The 16,895-nt window shown below is 41.2% G+C and overlaps 1 protein-coding gene across 1 annotated transcript; it reads left to right on the top strand.

Moving 5' to 3' along the window:
- The first annotated feature begins 768 nt into the window (after positions 1-768).
- farsb (phenylalanyl-tRNA synthetase subunit beta) lies at positions 769-15,522 on the top strand. The gene is made up of 18 exons (XM_063907880.1): positions 769-896; positions 1,281-1,336; positions 2,018-2,172; positions 2,895-2,967; positions 3,062-3,177; positions 3,302-3,452; positions 3,539-3,647; positions 4,246-4,316; positions 4,405-4,466; positions 4,720-4,771; positions 4,851-4,912; positions 5,758-5,965; positions 7,034-7,114; positions 7,291-7,383; positions 8,173-8,290; positions 8,402-8,554; positions 14,146-14,293; positions 14,620-15,522. The coding sequence occupies exons 1-18, from the start codon at positions 839-841 to the stop codon at positions 15,368-15,370; spliced, it is 2,517 nt and encodes an 838-aa protein (XP_063763950.1). The 5' UTR covers positions 769-838; the 3' UTR covers positions 15,371-15,522.
- Positions 15,523-16,895: the final 1,373 nt, after the last annotated feature.

Raw genomic sequence — 16,895 nt, forward strand, 5'->3', positions numbered from 1 at the left:
ATGATCAATCATTATAAAACATATCAGAGATATTATTCTGAAATGGACCAATCAGACAATGACTACTTTTACTGTCGCTACTTTAAGTACATTTAGAGGAGAGTACTTTCTACTTTCACTGGAGGAACATTTAGAATACTTTTACTGTGACAGAGTATTCCTACACTCTGGTACTTCTACTTTACTCAAGTACAAGATCTGAGTACTTCTACTTTACTCAAGTACAAGATCTGAGTACTTTCTACTTTCACTGGAGGAACATTTAAAATACTTTTACTGTGACAGAGTATTCCTACACTCTGGTACTTCTACTTTTACTCAAGTACAAGACCTGAGTACTTCTACTTTTACTCAAGTACAAGACCTGAGTACTTCTACTTTTACTCAAGTACAAGACCTGAGTACTTCTACTTTTACTCAAGTACAAGACCTGAGTACTTCTACTTTTACTCAAGTACAAGACCTGAGTACTTCTACTTTTACTCAAGTAAGATCTGAGTACTTCTACTTTACTCAAGTACAAGATCTGAGTACTTCTACTTTTACTCAAGTACAAGACCTGAGTACTTCTACTTTTATTCAAGTACAAGACCTGAGTACTTCTACTTTTACTCAAGTACAAGATCTTAGTACTTCTACTTTTACTCAAGTACAAGATCGGAGTACTTCTACTTTTACTCAAGTACAAGATCTGAGTAATTCTCCCACCTCTGTAATTACACTTTAAAAACTGGATGTCATTTCTGAGCGTATTTCAGTCAGGCACCGCTCCGGCCAACTGCAGCCGGCTGGCGGGGTCCTTCCTTTTCCCTGTGCTGAGCAGGATTAGCATCTCAACATGCCGACTGTCGGAGTAAAAAGGGATCTCCTGTTCAAAGCTTTGGGCAGAACATACAGTAAGTCATGTTTAATATACATTCAAGTAAGGGGAAACTTCTCTGCCTGCTTATTTAATATCATGATGGGTTTAAAAGACCAAGAAACCCAAGAGTTCAGCCTGGTGTTAGCAACAAACGGCTAACTTTAGCGTGTTCTGACTTTAATAGGACAGCCTTGAATGAAAAAGTACATTTTAAAAGCCAACTTTAAACGTGAATGTTAAATTATGCCTCTGTATATTAGTGTCAATAAGTAAGTAGTGCTCATTGACGTTCACTGACATGCATGTGTTTGATGACAACGCTATTGCATCATTTCCTCCTGTCATAAAATCTGAGCAGCTGCTGTTTAAGTGTTGTTGTTTATGGAATTATGAATGAGTGTTTGTTTGGTTGTTGCAGCTGATGAAGAGTTTGACGAGCTGTGCTTTGAGTTTGGGCTGGAGCTGGATGAAATTGTGAGTAACCTGTTTTATATCCAACATGTGAACATCTATAAGGTTGTTTAGGTTATCTGTTAAAGACTATCAAACACTTCAGGGCCTTGTCAATTAAATGAAAGGTAAGTTTGCGTTGCTTTTTGAAGCCTAAAAACTAGTGTCCAAGATTAGAAAATGTAAAAGACGACAATATAATAATCTATCTATCGATATATAATGCATAAGGATCTGCAAACTCTTTGAAATCATTTATTAAAACCCACTTTAAAGGTGCCATAGAATGAAAAACTGTATTCACCTTGGCACAGTTGAGTAAGGAGAGTTCGGTACATTGAACTGACATACCGTGGACATTTTTTGGATCAACCAAAGTGATATACCTTCTTTGTAGACATCAGAGAACAATTTAAAATACCAGATAGATGCTTTCTATGGCACCTTCTTTAATATACATACATTTTAAGTGGTTTAATCATTTTCTTTTTTATATTTGTATTTCTTTTAAATGTTAAGGATTTAACTGTTTTATCTTTTGTCCTTATTTGTATTTTATCAAAACAACTCAGCCTCTCCAATTAGACGATATCTGCTAAACAATCATCCGTTAATTGAAACTAAATTATCGTTAGAGGAATCTTTATCGGACATAATCAGTTTTTTCAGCTCTAAACCAGTGAGTTCTGCTCCCACCCGTTCCAGACCTCAGAGAAGGAGATCATCAGCCGAGAGCAGGGCGACTCTAAGGCATCGGGAGCGTCTGACGTCATCCTGTACAAGATCGATGTTCCCGCTAACCGCTATGACCTGCTGTGTCTGGAGGGGCTGGTCCGGGGCCTGCAGGTCTTCAAGAACAAGTGAGTGGTTTTTCTGTGATGCTTAAACTGGCATGCTGCTGTGAAGGCTACATAATAAAAGTGAAGGATGATGCAAAGGCATTATAAAGGAGTTAAAGGGATTTAAATGGAGACTTAAGTATTAAAAAATACATATTGTTCCTCTCCCGTGCACTGCTATTTATTTACCTAAATAGTTTTGGTGTGAGTTTCTGAGTGTTGGAGATATTGACCATAGATATGTCTGTCTTCTCTCCAATAAAATGGGATTAAATAGCTCAACAAACCTGCATTTAAATCTTTAGAGTTAAGAAAATCAGTCAATAGTTTGCTAGTTAAGCGCTGGAGTTGGTAAAACATTTTTGGGAATATTATAAAAATGTATAACAATTGATATGGGTTTTAGGAAGGGGACGTTTTTGTCCTTTAATGAAACAGGAGGATTTATTTAGGGAAATCTGAATCACCTTTAACCCTAGTCATTAACGTATAATAAAAATACAATTTCTGCCTGATTTTTATTATGCAGAAAGTAATGATAGTTTTGTATTTTCCATTTGAAAAAACGTTGAATTATACAGAAGAAAAAGTCATTTTGAGGTTTAAGGTTCAGAAAATCAACAGATATTAGGTAGTTATAATCAGGACTGCAGTTGGGTTTAAGTTTCCACTCATTGAAACTAAAAAATACACATTTTTATGGCTGTTTTTTTGAGGGTACATCTTCTGTGTTTGTGTTGCAGGCTGGAGGCGCCTCGCTACAGACGTGTTAGCCCGCTCAGTGGGGAGCCTCAGAGGCTGATTATCACCAAGGAGGTGGGTGGTAACACACGAGCACTGGAGCTATCAGTAGTTTGTTTCACAAGTCAGATAAAGGTGTGTAGTTACTGATGTATTTCTTCCTGTGCAGACGGCAGCGGTGCGACCCCATGCCGTGGCAGCTGTGTTGAGGAACATCACCTTCACTCAGGAGCGCTACGACAGCTTCATCGAGCTGCAGGAGAAACTCCACCAGAACATCTGCAGGTCAGCTGTTTCACATGCAATTTATTAGCTTGCTATTCAGTCTGTTGTTATTGTTGTTTCTACTATTGTTCTTTATTCCTCTTGTTTGGTGTTGAGACATTACATTTCTGACACGGTCGTGCAGGAAGAGGAGCCTGGTTGCCATCGGGACTCACGACCTGGACACCATCTCCGGTCCTTTCAAGTACACCGCAAAACCCCCCGGAGACATCAGCTTCAAACCCCTGAACCAGACCAAAGAGTACACCGCCACCCAGCTCATGAGCCTCTACAAGGTCAGTGTCACGCACAGTCCAACATATCCAAGTTGTCAAAAGTATATAACATGACATCTTCCCTTCTCTTCCCCTGACTCCTGCAGACAGACAGCCAGCTGAAACATTACCTCCACATCATCGAAGACAAGCCGGCGTACCCCGTCATCTACGACAGCAATGGTATCGTCCTGTCCATGCCCCCCATCATCAACGGTGAGCACTGCCTTCATTTCTGCTTCTGTTTTAAACAATAGAGAGACTATATCTGTGATTTACTAAGATTGTGAGCTGAGAAATATCAGATTTCAGACTCTACAGCTAACAGAATGACATAGTTTCAGGGCTTTTTAAACTAAAGAAATGCATACGTAAAATAAACAATGAAAATAACATTAAAAAATCATGAGTGCTGGAACGTTTTAGGACAAAAAGTGAATATAAAGCATTCCTACGTAATAAAATGCTTTTGTGTTGGGGCTGGGACCGTTATTTTCTTGATTAATCGTAGTCTAAAAAACGTGAATAATGTCCAAATTTCCTCAAAATCCAAATTAATTTCATTAACTTTCTTCTTCCTCTATCTAAAACCCCCAGATATTACCTCTGAAATGATATAAAACATTAAAAAGCAGGAAATATCCATATTTTTAGAGACTGAAAACTATTTCTTTTGCATGAAATAAGACTGAGGAATAGTCAATTATCCCCCAAAATTCTGTAGATCAATTAGTCGACTAATCGCTGCAGCTCCCTCTTGTCGTAGATGTTAACCTCATCTTTTTATATTAAACATTGTGTGTTTTTTTTCCAGGTGATCACTCAAAAATCACCCTCAAGACAAAGAACGTGTTTGTGGAGTGCACGGCTACAGACCTGACCAAGGTACGCCTGAGAGCAGAAATCACTTCCATCATTTTCCCTCTAAAACTTGTGACTGAAACACATATTAAACCTGTCTTGTTCTCTGCAGGCAAAGATCGTGTTGGACATGATGGTGACCATGTTCAGCGAGTATTGTTCACAGCCTTTCACGTGAGTCTTTGTCTCAAATACGATCTTCATGGAGACGGACAAGAACGGGGATTCAATCTCAGGATCTATACATTAAACATGATTTAGAGGGACTGATATTTTTATTATTGAGAACTCAGATGAAATATATTCTTAATTTACAACGTCCTACTCCTCTGTCTTTCTTACTTACTTAATTATTCAGCTCCTTCTTAACGTTCAGTAACTATTAAAGTTAAGGTGATATTTTCCTCTTCTGTTTCCTGCTCTTCAGGGTAGAGGAGGCAGAGGTGGTGTACCCAGATGGAAAGACCTGCCATTACCCAGTACTGTACTCACTATTATCCTCTTAAATGTGTAAATATACGACATGACTTTCTGCTAATTCTCTGCTGTGTCCTTCAGGAGCTGGCCTACAGGAAGGAGAAGCTGTCCAGCGACTTCGTCAACAAGAAAGTCGGCATCAAGTGAGTCGTTTGAGTCTTCAAAGCGTCATGGTACAAGATGAAAGTAAAATATATGCAAAGCACCTGCAGGGAAATCTTTAGGATGCATTTACTTTTGCATCAGCATGCAAACTCACTTTAAGATACACCTGCATCATCTAACTCAGGAGAACTTAAACCAGTCCGTCTTTGTACATTTAAAATGTGTATTTGAGGAGGATGGAATATTTGAAACACACTTAAATACTACTGCCTCAAAAATGACACCAACCGATTCATTCATTTATTTCGCACCTTTCATACAACAAGCAGCCTTAACTGTTCCACATAAAACATTAAATAGATAAATAAAAAAGACAAAAATTAAAGCTATAATTATCCCCCCCCCAAAATGAAATAAATCTAATAAATTGACTAAAAATTGAAAGACAGATTAAAAAGTCCTTTTTAAAAATGTGATTTTATATTTCAAATGTATAACTGATAAGACTTGTTACAGAATTACATTATTATAAAACATTGTATTATCCAGTTTTTACTACAAAGAAATACATTTTACTGTAGTACTTTGTCAATGTGGAGCACATATTAGATTGGTTGACTTGATAGAACGTTACTTGTTTTTATAATTTCTGTTTTATACTTAAAAATAAAGTAACGATGAGTGTTTACGTAACTGTAGGGGTGCAAAAGTGCAATACTGGCTGCTTAAATGTGTGAGTACGAGTATAAATAGGCATTAAATTAAAATACTGAGGTAAAGTGCAAGCCCTTTAACACAAGTAAAAAAGACTTGAGTGAATGTAGTTCACTGCACACAGTCAAACGTCCCCCTTTGTGTTTTTGTTTCCGTTCTCTCCGGACAGCGAGTCCACGGAGACGATCGCCCGGCTGCTGACGAAGATGTGTCTGCGTTCCGAGGTGACGGGCGTCGGGGACGAGATCGAGGTGGAGATCCCGCCCACGCGCTCCGACGTCATCCACGCCTGTGACATCATGGAGGACGCCGCCATGGCCTACGGCTTCAACAACATCCCCTACACCACGCCACGAACATACACCGTGGCCAATCAGGTGGGCGATTAGGTCAAAAATACTCTGTTCTGCAGCTGGTTCTACGTGGGGTGTAGTAAAGGACTTTCGCAAATAGCTAGTAGAAATATTAATTGTTTTGCACCAAGACTGTTTTTATCTTATCTGTCACCCTCCTCACAAACAAAATAAGAAGTGTGAGTGTGTGTGTGACATAATGCATTTGTTTAAAATATCTCGATAAAGCAGGGAGCACACTTCAAAATAAAAGCCCCCTTCATTTCACAGTCATTCTGGCAATAAAATAAAAAAATATATTTGTAAAAATGCATCCATAAAATAAATCAAATCAAATAATTAAGAATACATTTCCAAAGACAACCTTCACTCTAAAAAGATGGCACCTTTAGAGTGTCACTCAGATAGCATCAGGACATTCTGATGGGGAATTTCAAAATAAAAGCCCTCTTATTTTTTATCCAGGCGTAGGTCTTCAATCTTCAATAATGCTATGTCACATAATAATATTGTGGCTAATATTTGATAATAAAACAAAGTTATTGAAGTTATAGGGCGGCAGTGGCTCAGTCAGTAGGGACTTGGTCTTGGGACCGAAGGGTCGCCGGTTCACGTCCCGATCGGACCAAAAAAAAAAATGGAGTGAGCTGGTAGCTGGAGAGGTGCCAGTTCTCCTCCTAGGCCACTGCCGAGGTGCCCTTGAGCAAGGCACCTAACCTCTATCTGTTCCCTTGGCGCCGGGTACCTGGCTGCCTCTCTGCTTTGCCACCTCTCCTCTGCATGTGGTTGTGTGTGCATGTATTTCCTCTGTGTTTGTGCATGTATATCCTCTGTGTGTTTAATGTGTGTCAACACAACAGAGTAGAGAAAAGCAATTTCCCTGTAAGGGATTAATAAAAGTATGTCTTCTTCTTCTTCTTCTTCTTCTTCTTCTTCTTCTTCTTCTTCTTCTTCTTCTTCTTCTTCTTCTTCTTCTTCTTCTTCTTCTTCTTCTTCTTCTTCTTCTTCTTCTAAACTCTTAGCTCACCTGAGTGGTCACACAGCCCCTGTTGATGGTGTGAGTGTTCTTATGTATCTCCTGTATTTTCACAGTTCCCTCTGAATAAGCTGACGGAGCTGCTGAGAATAGACCTGGCAGCGGCTGGATTCACTGAGGCCCTCAACTTCGCCCTGGTAAGAAAAAGAAACCGACTTCTATAGAGTAAATAACCGAATACCAGCAGCTCATGGTGGCACATTTTGAGTAAATCTGTCTGTACAACATGCATTAATAAGCCGCCGTGCTAACTTTATGATTCTCCAAAGAGTGTGCTCACTATTACGGCTGTGTTCCTCCTCTCCTCCTGCAGTGCTCCACAGAAGATATAGCAGACAAGCTTGGGAAGAAGATCTCAGAGACGAGAGCGGTTCACATTGCCAACCCCAAGACCGCGGAGTTCCAGGTAAAGAAGAATCACCTTTACAGATGTCCTTACAGAAGTGCAAGACATATTTTCAGATGCAACACATTAGTTTCTGCAAACACATTTGAAAACATCTTAAAAATGTTGACAATGAATCAATTAAACTTCTTTCAGAATCACAATACTTAGTTTCACAAAGATTGAATAAAACATCACAAACATAGGAAGTTAAAGCAAATGTGCATATGGTACTACAATGGGTCCTATATACGGCCACACAAATTCCACGTATTTGGAATGTAGTAGCTGTGTTTAGGTCCTGTTTGCGCATGTGCGTTTAAATCGACAGCAGCGTGAGACCTACGTTTCCCTCGATGGAATTAATAAAGATTTTTCTCAATTTCTCCACTAAATATGTAAAAAATGGTATTTTTTAAATGTTATCTTTATGGTCCAAATGTCATTAAAACTCTAGGAGGATTTAAAAGTGAGAAAAAGTAATTTAATGAGATAAAAATCAGTCGGATTTGAACTGTAAGCATTTGTATCAACAACAGTGTGAAAACTGATTTTGCACATTAAAGGGCTTCCTCCAATAAATAACCACAACAAGTATGTATTTTATAATATATACATAGTTGCATAAGTTAATATTCACACTAAACATCTCTGCAGGATGACTTGAAAAAGAGGAAAGTGAGGGAAAGTAAAAACTGTTGCACAAATGTAATAAAAGTGATATGCAAGGTTTCTCCAGCAGAGGGCACTCCTGTCCTCTCTGGGAGATGTAGCGCTGTCTCCAGCTTCACCTCCGTTTCTCTCCACCAGGTGGCGCGCACCACCCTGCTGCCCGGCCTGCTGAAGACCCTCGCTGCCAACAGGAAGATGCCCCTCCCCCTCAAACTATTCGAGATATCTGACGTGGTGCTGAAGGACGAGACCAAAGGTAAGAGTCTGCGTGTGTGAAGGGATAAAGAAGTGTGTGTGTGAAGGTCCAGATTTCTTAATAAGTTGTTGGTATTGCTCCTAACTCTTCTCCCCCCCCCCCCCCCCCCAGATGTGGGTGCGAGGAACAGCCGGCGTTTCTGTGCCGTTTACTACAACAAGAGCCCGGGCTTCGAGGTGATCCACGGCCTGCTGGACCGCACCATGCAGCTGCTGGAGGTGAAGTCGCAGCGCGGGGACGGATACCACATCCAGGCTGCAGACGGTAAGACGTGTGCAGGAAATTACATTTGATCTAAAAAGCACTTTCCAAAAAAAACGAAACATTTGACAAAATAAGAACAACACCCCCCCCTCTTCAGGTGATGAACACAGGAACAGCTTTGGGATTAATGAAAACACTTAAGACCAACAGAAGTCAAAATAAAGAACAGAATAAAGCAACAGATCATATAACAATTGAAAGCCTCATTAAAAAGGTGGGTCTTTCATTAAAGGATGCACGCTGTCTGCTGCCCTCAGGTGTACGACAATTATATCAAATCATAATTAAGACGCATTAGTTTTACTTAAAGTATAATAAACCAGTACCAAAAGACCTGAGGGTTCATAAAAAGCACAGTTTAAATTGAACTAAATCTCAAAGATATCAGACGGTGACGAGGTCTGTAACGCATTATTTTACAAATGAAGGGATACTTGGGTTTTCATTTTTTACGTGCAATGTTTGCAATGGCTTTATGAGACGATGCAGAGCAAAAAGTAGGAACTAAAACAAACAAGGAGAATATAAAACATAAATATAAAAGTTACATTTGATTTAATAAAAGGCAGCTGCAAACAGAAAGTCTTCCGCCTTAGTTTTGAAGGAGGGAGATGTTACCTGTTGTCTCTTTTCGGGTAAATCTTTCTCCTTTTGCCATTTTTTATTCTGCTTTCAGAAACTCTTAAGAGGATGCAACGTCCTCCTCCTTTCCCCCCTCAAGGGCTGAGATGCTTTGTGAATAAACCTTTGCTTCACCAGAGTTTAGATTTAACTGTAAGGGTGAAACTCTTAGGAAACATCATAGTCATATTTTCTAGGAAATGTTGTAACTTGGTAAAAACAGCCCGAGGTCGATTACAGGAAAATCCTTTAGAGTTATTGTTGGTTGTAAATATTTTCACACAGAAAGGAGGAAATGACAGGGATGTAACCCCCGGTGATTTAGAGTGTTTATTTATTTGATTGCAAATACATCTAGATCACAGAGGGGTGGATTGCAGGTTTGATGGAGATGAAGGAAACGCAGCATTGTGTGTTTGTGCCCTGTTTCTAAATTGAGTTTACCATAAAGTCAATACGATCATTTTCAAGCCGATGAAATCATTTCAATTCATATTGGAAGTCAATGACGAGCGTGTTATTCCTTACTTAACGCTGTAACTCTGACATTAAGTGTAGGCTGACTTTGCATCAGCAGAAATATCTTCTTTTGCACATGTTTCTAAAGGTGTGTATATACAAGTCCATTCAGACCCCTCATGATCGGTCGTCCGCTCTGAAAGTCTCTAACACTTTCTAAGACTTTTACTCTGAAAGGCTGTTTCGCACACTTGATTTGAGACATTTGTTTGCACAACAACAAACCGAAGCAGAGGACTACACTCCTGTAACTGTGCATGTGTATTAGTTAATAATACCTGGAATGAGAAGTATTTAAACCTCAGATAAATGTCTGACTCTTGGGTTCCTGCAGGCCAGTGTGCATTTTGCCTCCCATATTCCCAGAGGTTCTGTCGTACATCCTTTTTGAGTTTTGTATTCCTCGCACAGTCCTTCCTCTCTCCCTCCTCATCTCCCTCTCCGCCCACCTCTCTCTCCTCGCTCCCCTTGGCTTACACGCTCCAAGGTCGCTGTGCAGGATATCTACTGTCTGCCCATTCAGACTGCAAATCAATGCTCTCAAGTGTCAGTGAAAGAGAGGGGAGAAGGAGCGGATATGAGATGAGACTGGAGAATAGGTGTGTGTGTGTGTCTGTGTCTGTGTGAGTGTGTGTGTGGTGGGGGGATAACAGGAGGGCGACAGAGCAGACGCTGAAGGCGTAAGCAAGAAAAAGGCTAAAAATTGTTGTGAAGTTTGGCTGCAGGAATCGGGGAAAATAACTAAATGCAGTCTTTTTAAATCCGATTGTGCATTTTGAGTCTGTAGTGGGTTAGTGCATGGGAGTCACGTCACCCACTGCAGTGCTGAGCAGCGAGTCTGGCACATACAACACACACCCACGGCTGCTTAGACTGTCCATCTGACAGGCATACACACACACACACACACTCTGCTCAGTGCTCTCACACTAATGCGCAACACACTCACTGCCTAGCATCTCTACGAGGATTTCTTCCTGCTCCATTAGCCCCATTTTCCTCCCCCTGTCAGCGTGTCCTTAACCCCATTACAAGGTCATGACCCAGTCTGAGAGCTCACCTGACTCATACACACACCCTCAGGAAGTGTCCATCAGCAGCTAACACACCATGGCTGAGAGAATACACGTCAGCTGAGTTTCCTACACAAGGATGAAATGACGAGTCAGGGGATCAGACGGGGAGGAAGAAACCACTTAAGAGACAGATGCCCTTGTTCTACTTAACAACCGTGTCCAATGGAAATCCTGCTTTTGTCAGGAAAGATGTGGCTTCTCTTGTTTGGAAATTGACCTTAAGTACTCGCCCGATAAGTATTTTTAAAGTTGGTGCACCTGCACTCTGTCTAATATCCAGCACGGGGCAACTCCACACAAAGAAAGTCTACGAGAAAATGACGCTACTCCTCACCTGATGTTACCTCGTTAAACATTTGCCTGATGATTTGATGATCTCAAACACTAGTTTCAAGTCTTCTTCAACCCCTCATTATGTCTTTTTAAAAAAAATATAGTCCCATTTATTGTAAAATAGGCGATTAAAGCAGGCTATGCTTAAGGGAGGGGCTGACATGTGATGGACAGGTCGTTATCAAGAAGGAAAGGAAGAGATAAGAGGGAAAGGAAAGGAGAAGGGGTCTGGAATTGAAAGCCAATAGAGTGCTGCCTTCTTTCACTCTCTCTGATACTCAGCAGAGGCCGACTGGTTAGTCAGATTGTATGGAAGTCTCTGAGATAAAGACCCGATATCCAATTACATTTTTTTACCTCCTTAACATCTTCATAAAGTTCATGGTTATGGTCAAGGTCTGCCTCATTACAGCATGATGGATGTTCATTTTGTGAATTACAGTCCAATTAAGAGTTAAATGGATGATGAAGCATCATATATGCGTTAGGGCGGGGCTACTGTGTGATTGACAGGTCAAACACAAAGTGCCAATGTCCAAAACAGCAGACTCCAGACTTGAAAACAATGACATATCGTCACCTTTTTTAAGTTTGTGTGCATCCTGCAGGAGGGGAGAAACCTCCTCATTTAGTTGTGTTTCTGTCCACCTGATAACTTACATTCTTTTAGCTCCCTTTTTGGTCTCTACCACCTCCTACAGGAGATATTTAACCCACAAAATCTCCGCTAAATTGACCGACTAGTTGCTAACAGTCTGCCATCTGTCAACTGGAAGCAGGTTTTTAGAGCTTGTTCTGAAAACAGCTGGGGCCGAATAAGAAGAGCTGCTTACTATAGCTAGAGAAGTGTGTTCATCCATGAAGGAAATGCAACATTTCAATCAAGATTTCTTAATTGAGGTTCGACTGGCAGCTTTTTTAATGCATGCACTTGTTGTTTTTACTATTTTACTGACTGGAGAAATGCGTCTCTTTCTGCTTACGAGCAACTCCTAATAATATGATAGGTGGACATTTGGATTTATTCACATTTTTCTTCAGCCAATACAGAAAATGTGCCTAAAATGTGCAATGCATTTTCAGTTAAACCTGGAGTAATCAATTCAGGTGTCACAGCAGTTGCGTCTTGCAGGATGAGACGTTGGTTTGCAGGTTTTTGTGCGAGCTTTCACTCCAGTTGTCCAAAATTGGCTATAAAATAAATCCAGCACCAGCCAGTTATCTAATATCGGAGATGATGAAACACCCGGCTCTCTGCTGGAAGTTGGAACAGAGTGGGTGGAGTGTGACCTGGCTGCAGTGTAAGGGTTTTCATTGACTGATTGGTTATTTAAGAGGGGCTATTTATACAGTTGCCATGGCTTCCCCCGCTGCGGATACGAGCGGCTGACGCGTGAATCGACGCAGGCACACCACACCGATTTTAATTCAGATAACACACCCGGGAGGGGACGGAAATACACGGCAGAATGTCCCTGCTTCAGTTTCTCCTCACACACACACACACACACACACACACACACACACACACACACACACACACACACACACACACACACACTCATCTTCATCCATAGTTATGAGATTGTAAGCACTGGGCTCTGGAAGCCATTAGAAAGGCAGCGTGGGAAGAGAGAAGAAGCAGCAATGCATTATGGGAGAATGCCGTGTGTGTGTGGGTCTGTTGTCATGCCAACCTACTGTATCTAGTCAGAAAGACAGACGTGTGTGTGTGTGTGTGTGTGTGTGTGTACAATGTCTTCCTTTGTCACACTGACTTTTATTGTTGTTTTTTTATCTCACTGTCGATGGAGGACTTTTATTCCATCTGAACTGAAGGGACCTTAACTTCCTGTCACCTTCTGACACTCGGATACGTCTTGGACCGACGTCATTTAATCAGCAGGTGTGTGTGTGTGTGTGTGTGTGTGTGTGTGTGTGTGTGTGTGTGTGTGTGTGTGTGTGTGTGTGTGTGTGTGTGTGTGTGTGTGTGTGTGTGTGTGTGTGTGTGTGTGTGTGTGTGTGTGTGTGTGTGTGTGTGTGTGTGTGTGTGTGTGTGTGTGTGTGTGTGTGTGTGTGTGAGAAAGTGACCCAAGACAGATAATCTGATTTAGGTGAACACAAGTAATCGTTTACTGCTCTGTCCAAGATTAGTATTAGACAGATCATTTATTTCTTAATAGTTCAGGTAACCATTAAAGCACTTCATACAGTTTTAATGTCTGTGTATAAAACTATCGGAAACAGGAACAGTCATGCATGGCATCGAAAACAGACAAACAGTTTCTGGACAAAGAAAACTACCAATCATTCACAACCAATGTGGGCGAGCAATTTGTTCTGCAGCACAGTGGCTCCCACACTTTATGACGGGCAGAATTCAGACAAAGGGGTTTCATCTGTGCACATTCTGTCTAAAATAAGAAATATCTCATGGGGATGCACGATGATTTAAGCAGATAAAAGGTTCAAAATAAAAGAACTGCACTGGCCAGAAACTCACCTTTCCTCCATTGTTACTGGACAATTTCTTAAACTGCAAAGAAATAAAGCGTGTTTAGAAGGAGTCTCTTAAGAGTCCCAGTGATTGTTTTCATTTTTAAAAGCAATGCACTCTATGAATGCATCATAACAGCATAATTAATGGTTGATTACTCTGCGAAAAATGTCATTTTCTCTTCCATTAGGTGCAAAAAATAGATGTGCGTGTATCAGAATTCTGCAAAACGAATCAGTTCTAAACTAGTGGCATACAGGCACAGATCAAATATCTTTAAATGAATGCTTTTGTACGTGGGAATACATATTTAATTGTGCTTACTGCAACTATGAAGTGGCAGAAATATGATCGGAGAAGCACCCAGACTGAACAGATGGTGTGTTGGATAGTAACACACAGGTCAGGGGTAGTTTGTCAGGATTGCAAACCCGCGTCTGGAGGTGATTGTTGTACTTTTTTAAAGGGATATTAAAGTCTTGGCAGCCTTGTGTGTGCCTGGTGTTGTAATGTCTCACTCAAAGTAATTATTTTCTTCTTCTCAGATTCCAGCTTTTTCCCCGGCCGCTGCGCAGAGATCTTAGTCGGGGGGAAGAGCGTCGGGCGACTCGGCGTCCTCCACCCGGATGTCATCACCCGCTTCGAGCTGACCATGCCCTGCTCCGCCCTGGAGATGGACATCGAGCCCTTCCTGTGATTTCCCCTTCTTAACTCTAAACCCCCTCCCCAAAGATAATATAACATGGCACCCAATCTCTGACACAAACGGAAAGCAATGAAGAAAATCAGGCTTGAAATTTGTTAAGACATAACACATGTTTGTGGTTGAAGTGTGCTGCATGTGCTTTACATCAGAAGAATTAAAACTTAACAAGGAGCCTTTGTGTTTGTGATGATGCTTGGTGTGTGTGGGGGCTTGTTGATGCACGCCTGCTCTTGATTCCGGTGCGTTGGGGTTAGTGAGTGCATGCTTGTTACGCTCGGTGACTCATTGCTACCTGTTGCCTTGGTTCTTCCAGTGGCCACCCTGCAGAAGCCACCCTCACGCACAACGTCCCCCTGCAGGAAGTCGTCGAACACCGCTTCCCCTCGCAGGCCCCGAGCTCCCGTCCGACTTCCACCAAAACTGTGCTCGGTGACATGAGCTCTGCGGCCGGGCTGAAGGCGCTCGATGATTTTCTGGCCGATAAAAGCTACATGGAGGGCTTCGGGGCGACCCAGGCTGACGTGGCGATGTTCGACGCCATCCCGTCCGCCCCTTCCTCGGCTTTCTGCCACGTCTCGCGCTGGTACAAGCACGTCAAGACCTTCGTGAGGGAACGAGCCAACCTCCCCTCCGCTAAGAGCCAGATAATCCTCGACGATGCAGCGCCCAGCGATGACGACGATGACATGGACCTCTTTGGCTCCGACGACGAGGAAGACAGCGCCGAAGCGGAGAGACTGAAAGAGCAGCGTATCGCCGAGTACGCCGCCAAGAAGTCCAAGAAGCCGGCCCTGATCGCCAAGTCGTCCATCCTGCTGGACGTGAAGCCCTGGGACGACGAGACGGACATGGCGAAGCTGGAGGAGCGCGTGCGCAGCGTCGCCATGGAGGGGCTGCTGTGGGGGCAGTCCAAGCTGGTGCCGGTGGGCTACGGCATCAAGAAGTTGCAGATAGGGTGCGTGGTGGAGGACGACAAGGTGGGCACGGATCTGCTGGAGGAGGCCATCACCGCCTTCGAGGACTACGTTCAGTCCGTGGACGTGGCCGCCTTCAACAAGATCTGATCCACGGAGTAAATCCCTGAATGGCTCCATCATGTTCAAGTAGTCCAACGTCCATCCAAACTGAAGCTCAGGTCCTTCTGAACAGACTGTTCATCCTTTAATACATCTCATTGTTTCCTTCTAACATCCAATAAAGCCGTTCTGACTTTTCACTTTCCAGCTTTTGAATCGTTCTTCTAGTGCATGTTTTTTATCAGATTCCCAGGCTAGGAAATTCAAACAAATTGGGGGAAACTTTCCAAAAATCCTGGAGCACTTAAAGGAAATAGTTATGTTTAATGTGAAGTCCAGATTATAATGCATACATGAATCACCTCCTTTTGCCAACTTGAGTAGGTAAACTTGTAAGAGAAGCTGTTTTTATTTAGGCTTTTATTTCACTTCCTAAATGTATGATGTGTTTATTTATAGGTGGTTCTGGAAATAACTAAAGTAAAAAATGCATGTTTCATATTTATTTCACCCCCAAATTTAGCCCTGCTGGAGTTTTGTGCATGGATGAGATAACATAGACTCGGCTGTCCAGAATCATTGGTGAGTAGACAGAAAATCTGCTTCTGGATTTGGCTCTTTTAACGGTAGCTCACTGCAGGTGGAGGATTGTGTGAGTCTGTCATGGAAACTAAATGCACATATAAAGAGGGCTTAATGTAGGAAAAGGATATTTGCCATGCACTGGGGTGTTAAAATATATGTATGTTTATATATTTTCTCCAAAGTTTCATTTAAAAAAAATTATATTTGTTTGTTTATGTATGTAATGTATAATGTTGTCATTTATATATTTAAAAATATGTTTAGATTTAATATGTATGCATATTATCATCTTCTTTTGCTTATATTTTTATTCAAAAATATTTTACAAATATATAAATCTATATATTAATATATTAATATATAGATTTATATATTAATATATAGATTTATATTTTAATATATAGATTTATATTTTGATATATAGATTTATATATTAATATTTAATATATAGATTAATATTTTAATATATAGATTTATATTTTAATATATAGATTTATATTTTAATATATAGATTTATATTTTGATATTTATTTACTTTTTATATTCATTAAGACTTAAATATTCCTTGATATTTGTATCAAAATATGTATTATTGCCCCCAGGTTTTAAGGTAAATTCAGAGATTTGTTGGTTCTTTTTTTTGCCCTTTGCCACCCTTAGTTTCTGACATTACTCTACATGCAACATGACATTGACTTTAGCTGAAGCTTTCATCCAAAGAAAGTTATAATGGGTGGAATCCAGCATAAGGAGGTGCATCAAGCTCTCTTAAAGCCAGACCAGTTAAAGAGCTTCTGCATCAGCTTCAGTGCTACTTCCGTTCTATGGAGGATCTGTATAGCCAGTAGCTTCCCCTGTGAAGAGGAGCCAGATAACGAGCCGTGTGCTGATTCAGTCCGACAGGTGCTCCGGCATTCCTGCAAACTGCAGAGGCAGGTTAACCCTTTCACCCCCGCTCTGCCCCTCGATAACCGGGCCCATGTGGCCT

Source organism: Eleginops maclovinus, chromosome 18 (genome assembly GCF_036324505.1).
Source record: "Eleginops maclovinus isolate JMC-PN-2008 ecotype Puerto Natales chromosome 18, JC_Emac_rtc_rv5, whole genome shotgun sequence".
NCBI classification, from domain to species: domain Eukaryota; kingdom Metazoa; phylum Chordata; class Actinopteri; order Perciformes; family Eleginopidae; genus Eleginops; species Eleginops maclovinus.